The following is a 13,779-nucleotide window of genomic DNA, read 5'->3' as shown; positions in this document are numbered from 1 at the left end:
GCGCGTACCATTGTGAAGAAGGGGGTAGCGGGTGCTCCGCAACAAGTAGTATGATGGATATGGGCTTGTCCTAATGTTCAGCGCACATAATAGTACGTGCTGATGTGAGGTAGCCTGGGAATGAATGATTGGGCTAAGTTTACCTAGCTTTGACATGTTTATTGGTTTGTAATCAACTGCTTTGTTTGTTTGTTTGTTTGTTTGTTTGTAGTTTATATTCCAGCTATATGATGGCGGTCTGTGAATAATCGAGTCTGGACCAGACAATCCAGTTATTGATGTCATGAGTATCGTTCCACGCGATTGGGATACGATGACATGCATCAACCAAGTAAGCGAGCCTGACCACCCGATTCCGTTAGTCGCCTCTTACGACAAACATAGTCGCATTTTACAGCAAGCATGGGTTGCTGAAGACCTATTCTATCCCGGATCTTAATTAAAAACTATCAAGAGATGAAATAATCTTGAATCACCATCTCACCAAACCTCTTCCTCGTTGTAACGCTGTTTATAACGTTATTACGGGGTAGAATCGGGGTTCTTAGGGAAAATGAACTGAAAAATTAAGAAAATGCTTAGAAGTTTGACGAATCACGAACTGATGTTTCTTTGTTGTTGTTGTTGTTGTTGTTGTTGTTGTTGTTAAACGCCCCACTCAGCAATATTCCAGCTACATGATGGCGGTCTGTATATGTAATCGATTCAGAACCAGACAATCCAGTGACTGATGTTATGAGAAACGTCCCACGCCTTTGGGATACAATCACATGCCATCAAGTCATCGGGCCTGGCCACCGATCGGTAGGGTAGCCCAGTAGACAGCGCGTTAGCTTGTCACGCCGAAGCCCCGGGTTCGATTCCGACGTGGGCACAATGTCTGAAACATAATTTTGATGTTTATAATGCTGGAATGTTACTTACAGCGGCCTCAGACCAAATTCACTCACTCAGGAGCCCAATCTAAACATAGGTCCTCTTGCAGCATCCTAAGCGGCGCCCAAATGGATCAGGTGGTCAGACTCGGAGACTGTGTGGATTGCACCCCAATTGCATGGATCGGTGCTCATGATGTCAGTCACTAGTTTTGCTGGTCTAGACTCGTTTAATTACAGACCGCCGTCATACAGCTGGAATTATTGCTGAGTGCGGTGTATAACAACAAACAAACAGTCATACGTCTCTAACAATGTATTGGTGGGGGATATCAATTCTACAGCCCGGACTTTAACTATCTGTTATCCTGGGAATGTTGTATGAACTTTTAAACAAGGGACCGCCTCCGTGGTCTAGTGGTAGAGCGTCCGGTGTTCGATCCCCGGCCGCGTCATACCAAAAGACGTTAAAAGATGGTACTTGTTGTTACCCTGTCTGGCGCTCGGCATTAAGGGACTAAAACAAGGACTGGTCGGCTCGGAGTCAGTATACTGTGTCTGAGTGGGGTATTCATGTTAAACTGCGGCATGGTATCTCAGTGAGCTAGCACTATAAATCGGAATGAGTCCGGACTAGCACAAGCAGCCACACACACACACACACACACACACACGTGCATGCACGTCGCTATATAAGTGCAATAATCTTGGACGCGACGTTAAACACAATTTCACCTCACCTTTTATACAAGGACGTGCGCGTGGTCACCGGGACTTGAACATGTTTTGAAGTCACAGAGTGATTCAATACATGACAGATGTTAAGAGAATTTTGTTTCAGTCACATCTCACCCCGGGAACAGGATGTCTCGTCACCCATCCGTGCAGTTGGTGGAGAAAACATCACTGAACAACAGCTCGTAAAACGCCGAATCACGAGCTTACCTAGTTCGTATGAATAGTATACTGGCTGTAGAAAAACTATCAAACAGGATGAACAGGGCGCGAACAAAAAATCCACACAATCAGGAAGTAGCTAGGCTTATTCAAGCATTCACCTTTAAAATTTACCTCTAATCCAATTTTGATTTAAATCTTCTGCAATTTTGAGAAATGGATAGAAAGGGGAACCTGTCTCTAAAATATCAGAACTTGTTCATTGGTCGTTTTGAAAATTGATTTTGGAGCTTCTTTCGTGAAAGATTGTATTGTTCCCAACTTCAATACGATTTTTTTCGCTCCAAGAAATATAAACTACAATGACAAATGTGTAGATACCAGGTGTGACCTGTATTCCTAAAAATAGACAATTTCGCAACAGCAGGCGTTTTTGACTCCCCTTGAAACGTAATTACGAAATCCTCTTTTTGCATGCTGTCGCAGAAGCACATGACTTATTATCATTTGAGGAATGTTCCGAACCTGTTCGGGATATTCCGGAGATGTTTACAATGTGTGCGGAAAGTGGCGATTTCTTTCGTGACCAACTCGTGTTATTCCGGGTGACGGAATAGTAAATCGGAATGTCACGAAGTGTTGACCCTGACGTCACGAGGTCATCCACATTCAAAATGGCGGAAAATACCGAAACAGCAACGCAGGACGCCGTCCCCGTCCCCGTCCAACTCGATGACGAGAAGGCTGCCCAAGAAGGACAGTTTGTTGGGGCAACACTAGAACTAAATGGAGAAGACCCTGCCCCCAAAGCAAGAGATCCCGACGCTGATGTCGACTTCGCTGGACCTGCGCTGTCGCGCAATCGTCCCGGAAGCACAATCGGTCGTCAGTCGATCAGATCAACATCCAGTCGCACTTCGTTGAAGCCAGGTGTTGTCAAGTCTGATGTGTCAGCGAAGACATTCTTCAGTTATAAGGTGTGAATATGTGTTGAATTGATGCATTTTACGCGGCTAAGGAACAATCTGTGATTAATCAGAGAAGCAAAATTGAGTGTAAAAGCGTCTTTATTTAGATGGCAACCTGGGTAATTATTGACGATCATTGACAATGTTGACATTTAGGCCCATTATCAAATGGACATTATACTTAGTATGTAGAATGAAACGTGAATTGAGAAATGTCAATTCCGTACAAGTACGAAAATGTCAAGAAATACTGAGAGCTAAAGGAATTCTACTGTTAAGGATATGGGCCTACCTTTAGAGTGAGTGAGTATGGTTTTACGCCGCTTTTAGCAATATTCCAGCAATATCACGGCGGGGGACACCAGAAATGGGCTTCACGCATTGTACCCATGTTGGGGTCTTCGTCGTGACGAGCGAACGCTTTAACCATTAGGCTATCCGACCGCCCCCCTACCTTTAGAAGTCTGCACCCTGAAGTATACTAACACCTCATAGTACCTCTGATGTAATTTGTGAAATTTTGTTGAAAGATACATCTGCGAATCATTGCCCTGTGACACCAGCCTAGCAACAGAGTTGCTGGGGTGATGAAGCTTTCACTATTTGTTTGCTAAATATAGGCTACTGCAGCGTATTAGCGTACTGTAAGCGCTAGTTTATAGCTTATATTTTTTGGTTTCAAATGATAGTTTTCGGTTTCAAGTGAATGCATGGGATCACCCAGCGAATTATGAAATATCCCGTCATTCATGCTTACTCATGAAGTCAACGTCTGACATCTGGAGCCATTTTTCAGTTCGCGCCATATCAGATCTTTTATCACCATTCTGTATCTTGTCAGTACAGAACGTGTCAGGTGTGCCAAATGGCATCAGGATCAATTGTAAGTGTCTGCAGACACCATTCATTGTTAGGAATAGGTTTATTGTACACTAACCATGCTAACACAATGTTAGACATAAAAGGAAAGTTACAGATATCAATTGTTATGTTCATTTTTCACAATGTCAGATCAAAGGTCGTTTCATCATTGTTCATACAATGTGTACACTACTCACACAACATGCCACAACAAAAGAATGTTTCCACAAACACAGAGGTCAATTTTGTGGCAATATTTAAATACTGTGGTAGATTGACAAAGTATCCAAAGTTTGTTATTTGTTCAAAATGCAGCTACCTCCCATCACAACGAGAAAATGAATAAATAAAGACTGAATTAAGTCAATCTGTACCCCTCTCACTCTCTCCTCAAATTGCCTTTTCATCCCAGGAGATGGTAGCTTCCTTTCTCACAGCTAGGTCTGCAGCATTGCCTTTGTCATTTTCTGTTAAACAATATTTTCACTTGAGCCGCATAACAATGTCATTAAAATCAGATCTAAGTTCTCGCTGCCGCTAAACAAAGATTTGGGGATATCCCATTATGGGTCATGTCAGAACGACCTTTCGCGCCCTTTGACCGACCACTGAAATGACTAACAAGAAGTTGTATCAGCCAATTAGAAAGCAGCTTTCTCAAGCTTTACAGCACTCGTTACAACCTGGCGACTTCCATTTCAGACTACGCTTGAAAAATATGTTGACACAGTTCAAACAATCATTCCGGAATGTCCAATATATGGTTGAGATTGTATAGCAGTGCTTCCCACATACTGTGCAATGCCTCTTCTGTTCAAATATTTATCCCACGAAAGCGATTATTTTGAAGGAATCAGACTACGGGCCGTAACTGTCGTTCGGAATACCCCGTGTTAAAGTTTTTGACGTTTCATGATTAGAAAACACATTTGGACTGTTACTTTCATGATCTGGTAAGCATCACTTTGATTGGACGGATGAAAGGTCCTTATGGCATGACCTGTAATGGGATGCCCTCAGATCTTTGTTTAGCTATAGCGAGATCTGATTTTTCTAACTAAGATCTGATCCAGACTCGATTATTTACAGTCCGCAGCTATATAGCTGAATTATTGCTGAGTACGGTGTTAAACAACAAACAAATAAACAACAGTTGTCTTAGGGTTGAGTCCTTCCTGGGATTCAAAGTACAAGTTGTTGGACTGTCGTTTTGTGGAAGCCTCGATGGCTAAGTGGGTTAGATTGCTCGGACTGAGTCCAACCCAAAAATGTACTAGAATTTGTACTTTCCCAAATACCACATTTGTTAAATGACAAAAGTGCTTATTAATTTCTTAACCAATATGCAGAATGCAATGTTTGAAAAGCGTATTGCAGTATACTGGTAACCATGGCAAGTTGTGTTCAATGTAACTTATGTATTTGTCAGCAAGTATGTCGGCAAGAATAGACAGAATAGAAAGTTAAAGAACAGATGTTATAATTGTGTAAGAGTTGCGATTAATATGAAAGGAATTTGTCTTTGCCGTCAATGGTAATGACAGGTCTACATTTGTTGTGTGCAGGGCACCCATTTTGACTCAGCGATCCAGGAACATTGTCGGCAAGCGATCAAACCCGAGCTGGATGGAGAACTTCTGGGCTGCTGGCTTCTCACAGAGTAAGAATGAAGTTCAACCAATGTATATAAAGTTTTGCCTCGATTGGACCATGCTCTTAAATTCTCTCAAAATGTGTCTTTGTCTCTGTAAATGTCTTCTCCTTTAAATTGCGGAAATAGCCAGACTGATAGAGCAGAACTTTGGCCATATGTGTTTCTCCTTGTGATGACATCATACAAGGGGCGTTCAATAAGTTTTGCTACTTCAATATAAGTCGCAGAATATCTTTTGCACTTTTATTTTTTCAATATAATCTCCATTCACCTCAATACACTTATTCCATTTCAAGTCTTTCAAGTTTTTAATACCACTTTTATAGAAATCCCTAGATGGCAGATTGCATTTGCCGGAACAGGAAATAGTCACTGGGGGCTAAGTCTGGGCTGGGCTGTAGGGTGGGTGATTTAACTGTACAGCCCAGACTTAGCCCCCAGTGACTATTTCCTGTTCTGGCAAATGCAATCTGCCCTACGTGGAAGACGCTCCCAGGATGACGAAGACATAAAGGCTGCCACAGAGGCGTGGTTAGAGATCTGCAGATTTCCTTAAAAGTGGTATCAAAAGCTTTAAGGACAAATGGAATAAGTGTATTTTCTGCGATTTTGTCTGATATTGAAGTTGCAAAATTTATTGGAGGCCAGGTGTGTATGTGTCCAGGTGAGCCACGCCCATTGCTGTTCAATTTGATTACCTTATTTGGGACTGTGGTAAATTGTGAACTGTGCTGTCAACATGTCTTAATCCAGCATAGAAAGCTATACAGAGTCAGTGTCATTGCTCAGTGCAGTTATGCACAGGCCCCCACAATTCCATTATCAGCCAATCAGGAAACAGTAATCCACTAGTGGGTGTGGCATATTCTTTTGGTTTATGGAAATTTGCTTGGTCAGCTGATCATATGCTATGGAAACACTTGCAGTTTATTTATTGTGTTGACTCCAGGTAACAAATGTGGTGGTGGCCTTTGCTTTCTTGTGATTTTATCACAATTTGGTAAATATTTTTTCAATGTGGTGGTAGAACTGATTCTAGACTGCAGGTCCAGACAAGAACTAATATCAATGTAGTGGTAGAACTAACACCAGACTGCAGGTCCAGACAAGAACTAATATCTGTGTAGTGGTAGAACTAACACCAGACAAGAACTAATATCAGTATAGTGGTAGAACTGATGCTAGACTGCAGGTCCAGACAAGAACTAATATCAATGTAGTGGTAGAACTAACACCAGACTGCAGGTCCAGACAAAAACTAATATCTGTGTAGTGGTAGAACTAACACCAGACTGCAGGTCCAGACAAGAACTAATATCAGTGTAGTGGTAGAACTGATGCTAGACTGCAGGTCCAGACAAGAACTAATATCTGTGTAGTGGTAGAACTAACACCAGACTGCAGGTCCAGACAAGAACTAATATCAGTGTAGTGGTAGAACTGATGCTAGACTGCAGGTCCAGACAAGAACTAATATCTGTGTAGTGGTAGAACTGATGCTAGACTGCAGGTCCAGACAAGAACTAATATCAGTGTAGTGGTAGAACTGATGCTAGACTGCAGGTCCAGACAAGAACTAATATCTGTGTAGTGGTAGAACTAACACCAGACTGCAGGTCCAGACAAGAAGTAATATCTGTGTAGTGGTAGAACTAACACCAGACTGCAGGTCCAGACAAGAACTAATATCAGTGGTTAGATTTGTGTATTGAAATGATATATGCCTGATTTGGAAAAAACTTAATACACCTGTTTTTTCCAAACATATTGGGATATATCTTCATTAGTAATTCAAATAGTGGTGTGCCGTTACTACCACTCACCTCTATCTCATCATGTTTTATAATCATGATAATATGATACAGCAATACATGTGATACTGATTAGTTCAAGTCTTCAGTCTCTATAATGTGTAGGAAAGTAAGAAGGGTCAAGGTATTCTTGATGTTTTCTGCAACATCATTTTAATCTTGGAACTTCGAAGACCCATCATCATCATCATCATTATAGGTTTTGGAGGTGAAACAAATTGTTTCAATTTTCAGTTCAGAATCCTGTTTTCTTACACACTGTTATTTGTTTGGACCTCAAGAATCGATCACTGGGATTTGGAACATGAGAAGATTCTGATGCTGACTGACCACTCGCTGATTGTCTGCAAGTACAACTTCATCACGCAGAAACTGCTGGAGTTCAAGCGCATCATGCTGCACTGTGTGGACACCATCTGCATCGGGGACTTCAAGTACCCAGAACATTCCATCATGCCGTGAGTTGCTGCCTGCAGTAACACTGCCAATTCCTAGCTCAATTCCTGTTGTTAACTACAATTATAACAAACTGTTCTTTGGTCCCGTCCATTTGCTGTATATGTGTATATGTGTAACAAACTAATTATCATGATTATAACAAACTAAATTTAGTGGTCCCTTTACAACCGTAGTTTACTGTACCTCTTTAAAAAAAATTGCAATTCCTTTGCTTTATCTGTACCATGTGACGAAGCAAAACATCATTGTGCCCTCCAAATCATGTGACTGACACTGACCTTGAATATTGTCTCGTCATATGATCAGTATTGACCTGTCGCGTGATGAATATTGACTTTGTCTGCTAGAAGACAGGATGGCGTCTGGTACTAGCCATTCACTGTTCACAGCTGAGTTACTGTAGTGAAAGAGGATGCTTTAAAGGCTTCATCAACTTTAAAAGTGAATTTCACTGTAACAAAACGAATGAATACTTTTGATGATGTCAGTATGTCAAAACAAGGACCCTCGGACCCAACCCTTTTAGTGGTCTGACCACCTCAGGGGTTGGGTCCTTGTTTTTGCATACTGACCTCAAGAGTGATTATTTTTATATTGTAACAACCAGTCTGTAAGTCAGGCTTGCTCTGACCATTGTAGACATATAGGGGGTTAGTAATGGGTTCACATTTCAAGGTTGAACATTGGTTTTGAATCATGACTGAGAATAGAAAAATCCTGTCATCCTCCTCTGTGTGGGATGTTGCTCATTATAACAATCACTAGTTTGTCGAGTCCAGGTATGATTGTGTACAGTCGTCCTGTAGCTGGAATCTGGAAAATCGGGGGCTGCTATGTTAAGCAACAATCTGTAACTCATATAGAACTTAGTTCTTAGAAGTGTGTGGACTTGCGATAGTTGGCTGATTATATGGACTATCACAGTTAAAATGGTCACAATAGTGACCCATTCTGTAAAAGAATTTTACCCATTATCATGATAATGATGTTCCCATCTTTAAGAGAATTGTTGTGGATGATGATGATGATGATGATGATGATGATGATGATTGCTTCAGTGACCGACAACATGGAGGAATTCAACTGAGATGGAACCGTGGCCAGGACTTGACGTTTGGCCAGAAGTGGAATCCATTTGCTACAGACATTCCCTGGGTGTCGTTCACCCACCACCCCATCCTATACAACCCCAAGGAGAACGAAACAACAACATACAACTGTGACGACTTCTACGAGAGCCTTGTCCAAGCGGTCAGCAAGGCGTACCAGGTCAAACGTCCAAACGAGAAGATCACCATTGTCGAAGGGCCCATTCTCATCGAGAGTTACGCAAGTGTGGCGTCCATGGTCTACAACCAGAGCGGGCTCGGCTTCTTTAGAGATCGGAATGGCGTCAGCTTCTGAGAAGACAATTATCTGATTTTTAAACACAAGTAATAAAAATGAATTGGTCTCAACATAATTCCAAGAGACTCTGCACTTTCAAGCATCAACACTCCTGCATGCATATTTAGGAAAAGCTCATTTTGAATTACAGAACCCACTGTGATTAGATGTGCATGTATTTTTATATCTTTGATGTTTGAATATGCATATATTGTAATATTATGACAAGTTGCATCTAATGGAAATGTTGATGTTGTGTTTTAAGATTTGGTGATATATGTTTACATTATTTAATATTTATGTACTCCATCCCTTATGAGAGAATGCATTTTAAGTTCTGCCAATGAGAAAACATGCCTTTATATATATTTGTTTAATTTCATACTTGATTGGTTTCCAGGGCAATGACTGATTGTTATTCAAAACGTCCTAAAGATTTCTTTCAAATTTAACACTAATCATGTTAATATCCTTTCCCAACACGAAAGTGTTCCAGTAATGTATGTCTCAAGCAAACCGATTGTTAATCCATTTGATTTATTCTGTATATGTGGATGATTGAAAGAATTAAGTCATCAGATTTGGGGGACTTGCAGCAGAATTCTTGCTCTTAAAATTTTCAAAAAATTTCAGCACAGGAGCCAAGTGATATAAGGTGCTTAGTTTTGTCCTTATAAGGATATACTAGTCATTGGTTTAAAGCCAAAATCATGTTTTTGGAATCCTTGTTTCGTGAACCCCATACCCCGGCTCGTTAGTTGCACCAGAGTGGGAAATGTCTGCAGACTGCTATTTGCCTTCCTCCCATGCTTTGACAACAGGAAATGGGAGCACTGAAACACTGGGGGGGTGGTCGGGTAGCCTACTGGTTAAAGCGTTCGCACGCCACGCCGAAGACCCGGGTTCGATTCCCGACATGGGTACAATGTGTGAAGCCCATTTCTGGTGTCCCCTGCCGTGATATTGCTGGAATATTGCTAAAAGCGGCGTAAAACCAAACTCACTCACACACTCACTGAAACACTGGTCCCAGTTGCTTTAACCCTTCACTCACTCATTAATCTTGGAGGAAATCCACAGTTTGACACCATGCTGATTTTAATGGATATTGACAATTTTTTGTCTTGGAGCAAAAACCACGTCATTTTTTTGCCTTGGTAAAATCGTAATTGCAAACATGAAACAGAAGCTGGAGGAAATAGATATGCATTTGAAATTTGATACCTGTGGGTCTTTCACCCTCTCAGATCTGCTTTTATTTTTACAAATATTAATCTTATAATATAATATTGTCATGCACTGTTTGACAGTGACTCTCCAAGTTATATTTATTTCTAAAATTTCTAAACCACTTTCTTTCACCTATGAAGAAGCATCCAACTCGAATATCATTGTCTGAGAATCAGTCATGTTTCGCTGAGTTAACACGTGACATGAACATGTTAAAGTAGGCTTTGGTCTGGTATTGAATGAGTGGAAGAAGCTAGGAGACATACCACAAGCCCACCAAGAAAGGCTTACTGTCAGATCTTGATGGTCTTTGGCTTTCTTTTCATTAACCGTCTTCTTCAAAACATATTGTTCATGATGTTTAACACCATTGATTCTGCCTTCAATACATCGATGTGACTGGTCACAAGCAAGTCCAAATCAGTCAACAGTTTGTCAGAAGTGGCACTGTCCGCAAAAGCTTCATTTATGTCAATTGTTGATCTTGGAAAAACAATATGCTACAGTGGAAATAACTTTGACTGTCCATAGTGGCAGCTTGATGTAGAATGATGCAAACAACCAACTGTTACACAAATGACGTCATCTGGCATGTCTAATGACATCACCTGGCATGTCTAGTGACGTCATCTGACATGTCTAGTGATGTCGATCTGGCATGTCTAATGACGTCCATGTGGCATGTCTAGTGACGTCCATCTGACATGTCTAATGACGTCCATCTGGCATGTCTAATGACGTCATCTGGCATGTCAAGTGACGTGAAGTGCTACAGAGACTGTGATTTCCCACTAAACTTTCGCCAACACGGGAAATCTGATATTTTGGAAGACTTACTTGTGTTCCCCAAACAAAACTTATGATCGAGGAAGATTTTCCATCAAGTGTAGAACGACTTGGTAAGTCCTGACCAGTTTTATAGAAGCCAGAGAGCTGTATTGCTCACTTTCATTAATTCATTCAGTGTGTTTTGTTTGAAGTTAGTTTCAGATTACGTAGCGGACGTACTTGCTGGAGGATGGCATCATTTGGAAGGCAGGTTCTTGTAGAAGCTATGTTATTGATGTTTGTCTCCAGGGTGTATTATTGTCAGTTGTTGTGTGAATGTTGAATATCATGCAAGATGCACTGAAGTCTTCATCACCAAATCTCTCATTATCCAGTGTATTAGATCTCCATTCTATTAGGATAAATACCCTGGGACATTGAACATTGACAAATAACTTTCCAGCCGGGATTTAAGTCAAAAGGCTCTGATATCAAGTTCAGCATAGATATTCATTGAAACTGTGGCCTTGTTTTTAGGGAGCCCTTGGTATATTTAAAATATACGGGTGTACAAAGAATCACAAGACTTTAATTGATTTTGTTTGAAAAACATTTTCTCTTCGTGAGGGTCCTGTTTATGACAAGTTAGAAACTTGTGTATCACCGATTGTTTCAATCAGGAAAGAATACAACATGATTAGACATCTGTTTGCAGCAGACATTTGAGCCAGACTCACAATGAAGGTGTGTTCGTGAACGGGTCCAGAGTATTTATGATAGAACGGAGATATGGTACTGGATGGTCAGGGATGTCTTCACACCAGTTAAGTAAAGATACAAAACCACATTATGCAGTCATTGAAGGATAATGTCCCGAGCAGTTCAGGTAATGCTTTTAGGCCTCAACCTTGTCATAATTGTAGATGGAGATTTTATGCACTGCGTACTTAAGGGATGCATTTCACATTGCAGACACCAGGTCTTTGTTATTGTCAAATTATATGGAAACTATTTTTTCAAGATATCACCAAGTTTGAATTTCAGTAGATTTGCTATCCCTTGAAATTCTTGATGCATGTATTTTTGCTATGTCCTCACCTCATTGCCTTAAGCAGAATCCAAGTCTAATCATAGTGTAGTGCATGTAATCGTGGATATTGTTGACTAGAAACCCATTTTATTCCCCCCAGATGCAGACATGAAGTTGGTCTGGTAGGTTGTCCTTTTTGTTAGGGTATTGACACACAGCATGAAGTAGCAAAATAACTCTCTGGTTCTCTGGGAAATTAATGATTACTCTCAGATGCCAACTTTTATCTACAAAGCTGATATGTATACATTTGTCCTTCACTGTTAACTTTGCCAAAACTGACAGTAATTAGTCAATTTTGAGGTATGTGAACAATTTTTTGTTTAAAAATATATATTAATCTGAACAAGATTGCTCAAGGAATCCATGACAGTATGCCTTGAAGATGCCACAGGAAGGTGTATTTGTATATCTATCGGCCGTCTTTCATTGATTCGGCAGCTTGTGATTCCATTGTGCTAAATTGGCTGTAGATGGATTTTCCGTTTTTACAATTATGTTTGTGTATATTATCACTGGTAGTGCTTATCATAGTGGTACTATAATTATTGTTATAATTTATTATATTTCTATGTATATATAACATCATTTATTTGGCATAATCAAATTATCATGATGATTTTGTTATTATTATCATTTATCCAATGGCTGCTAATGTCAGTGTGGATTGATGTGAATGACTGGAATTGATAAGTAGTTTTCTTAATTTTAAAGGTTTTTTTATGACAAATCTGGCCAGTAGCTTTGGTCAGGTTTTTTTTTTTCAATTATCCAAATTGATTTGTACTGCTCCTTATTTTGTTGTGAATAATCACATATTTATAGATCAATTTCAGCTAAAAATTGTCTGTGGAAATTCGTTAACTGGGAATACATTTTTGTCATTTGTCATCTTCACAACCCAATTCACTCAGATTTTGTCCTGCAGTTTAAAGACATTGTAGTTGCATAAACCTGTCCCTTAGTGGTATAGATTTGTCACCAGCAGCTGTGAAGCGGAGTCATGAATTAGGTATTTGCTTTTGATTGTTCAGTGTTTCCAGATCAATTTACAAATTCTGAAATGCTACAAGGCTTCATTTGATCTGTATATTCCTACCACTCAGGTACCAGGTCTTGTCTCCATGTAATTATTCTTGCTGGTTTTGACAAGTAAATTCTGTGATAGAGAATTGTGTTTGTTGTTGGTCAGGATATCCTGGGATAGAGCTTCAGCCGGGATTGTGAGGTGGTATTGATCACCAGTAGGACATGCTGTCATAGCGCTGACGAAAGAGGACGGGTTTAATGCCATTTTAGACAATATCTCACTTATCACACAATACCGGTTGTTATTGTTGTGTATAATTCTAAGATAAGTCGTCAGCACCATACCCATGGGTTTCACCAAAGTGGTTAACATCTGAGACCTGCATCACCTCATGCTTTCCTCCCACATTAAGCTGACACACCATGATATAACTGGAATACTGTTAAAAGCGTCATTAAACCCAACTCACTCACTCACTAAGATTAGGTCATACTAAAAAAATCCTTAGATTTTTAACAAATGACTTGACTTGATTATTTACAGACCATTGTCACATACCAAACAAACCTTCACATACACGCTGATAAATGCAGCAGGCATGAAAGATTAACCATTAAGGACTTTGGAAACTCGTGTGCAAAGAACCGGAGAATCACTTTATTTGGCCAAGTCAAGTGATGTGTCGTCTCTGCAGCATGAGTTGGCTGTTACAGGCAAATGTCTGGGTTTCATAGCAATATCTTGTGAAGC

General features: G+C 40.2%; 1 protein-coding gene across 1 annotated transcript; it reads left to right on the top strand.

The window, feature by feature from the left end:
• Nucleotides 1-2,413: 2,413 nt before the first annotated feature.
• Nucleotides 2,414-13,171, top strand: LOC124115176 (tumor protein p63-regulated gene 1-like protein). Its single transcript, XM_046476075.2, has 4 exons — nucleotides 2,414-2,749; nucleotides 5,167-5,261; nucleotides 7,348-7,524; nucleotides 8,584-13,171. The coding sequence occupies exons 1-4, from the start codon at nucleotides 2,447-2,449 to the stop codon at nucleotides 8,927-8,929; spliced, it is 921 nt and encodes a 306-aa protein (XP_046332031.1). The 5' UTR covers nucleotides 2,414-2,446; the 3' UTR covers nucleotides 8,930-13,171.
• Nucleotides 13,172-13,779: the final 608 nt, after the last annotated feature.

This window comes from Haliotis rufescens, unplaced genomic scaffold (assembly GCF_023055435.1).
Source record: "Haliotis rufescens isolate VD_foot unplaced genomic scaffold, xgHalRufe1.0.p SCAF_13, whole genome shotgun sequence".
NCBI classification, from domain to species: domain Eukaryota; kingdom Metazoa; phylum Mollusca; class Gastropoda; order Lepetellida; family Haliotidae; genus Haliotis; species Haliotis rufescens.
This window is presented reverse-complemented; position numbering and strand designations above follow the sequence as displayed.

Coding starts and splice junctions, on each gene's coding strand:
- LOC124115176 (XM_046476075.2), top strand. CDS start 2,447: ATGGCGGAAAATACCGAAACAGCAACGCAGGACGCCGTCCCCGTCCCC. Junction 5,262..7,347: donor GGCTGCTGGCTTCTCACAGA/GTAAGAATGAAG, acceptor TTGGACCTCAAG/AATCGATCACTGGGATTTGG. Junction 7,525..8,583: donor CCAGAACATTCCATCATGCC/GTGAGTTGCTGC, acceptor TGATTGCTTCAG/TGACCGACAACATGGAGGAA.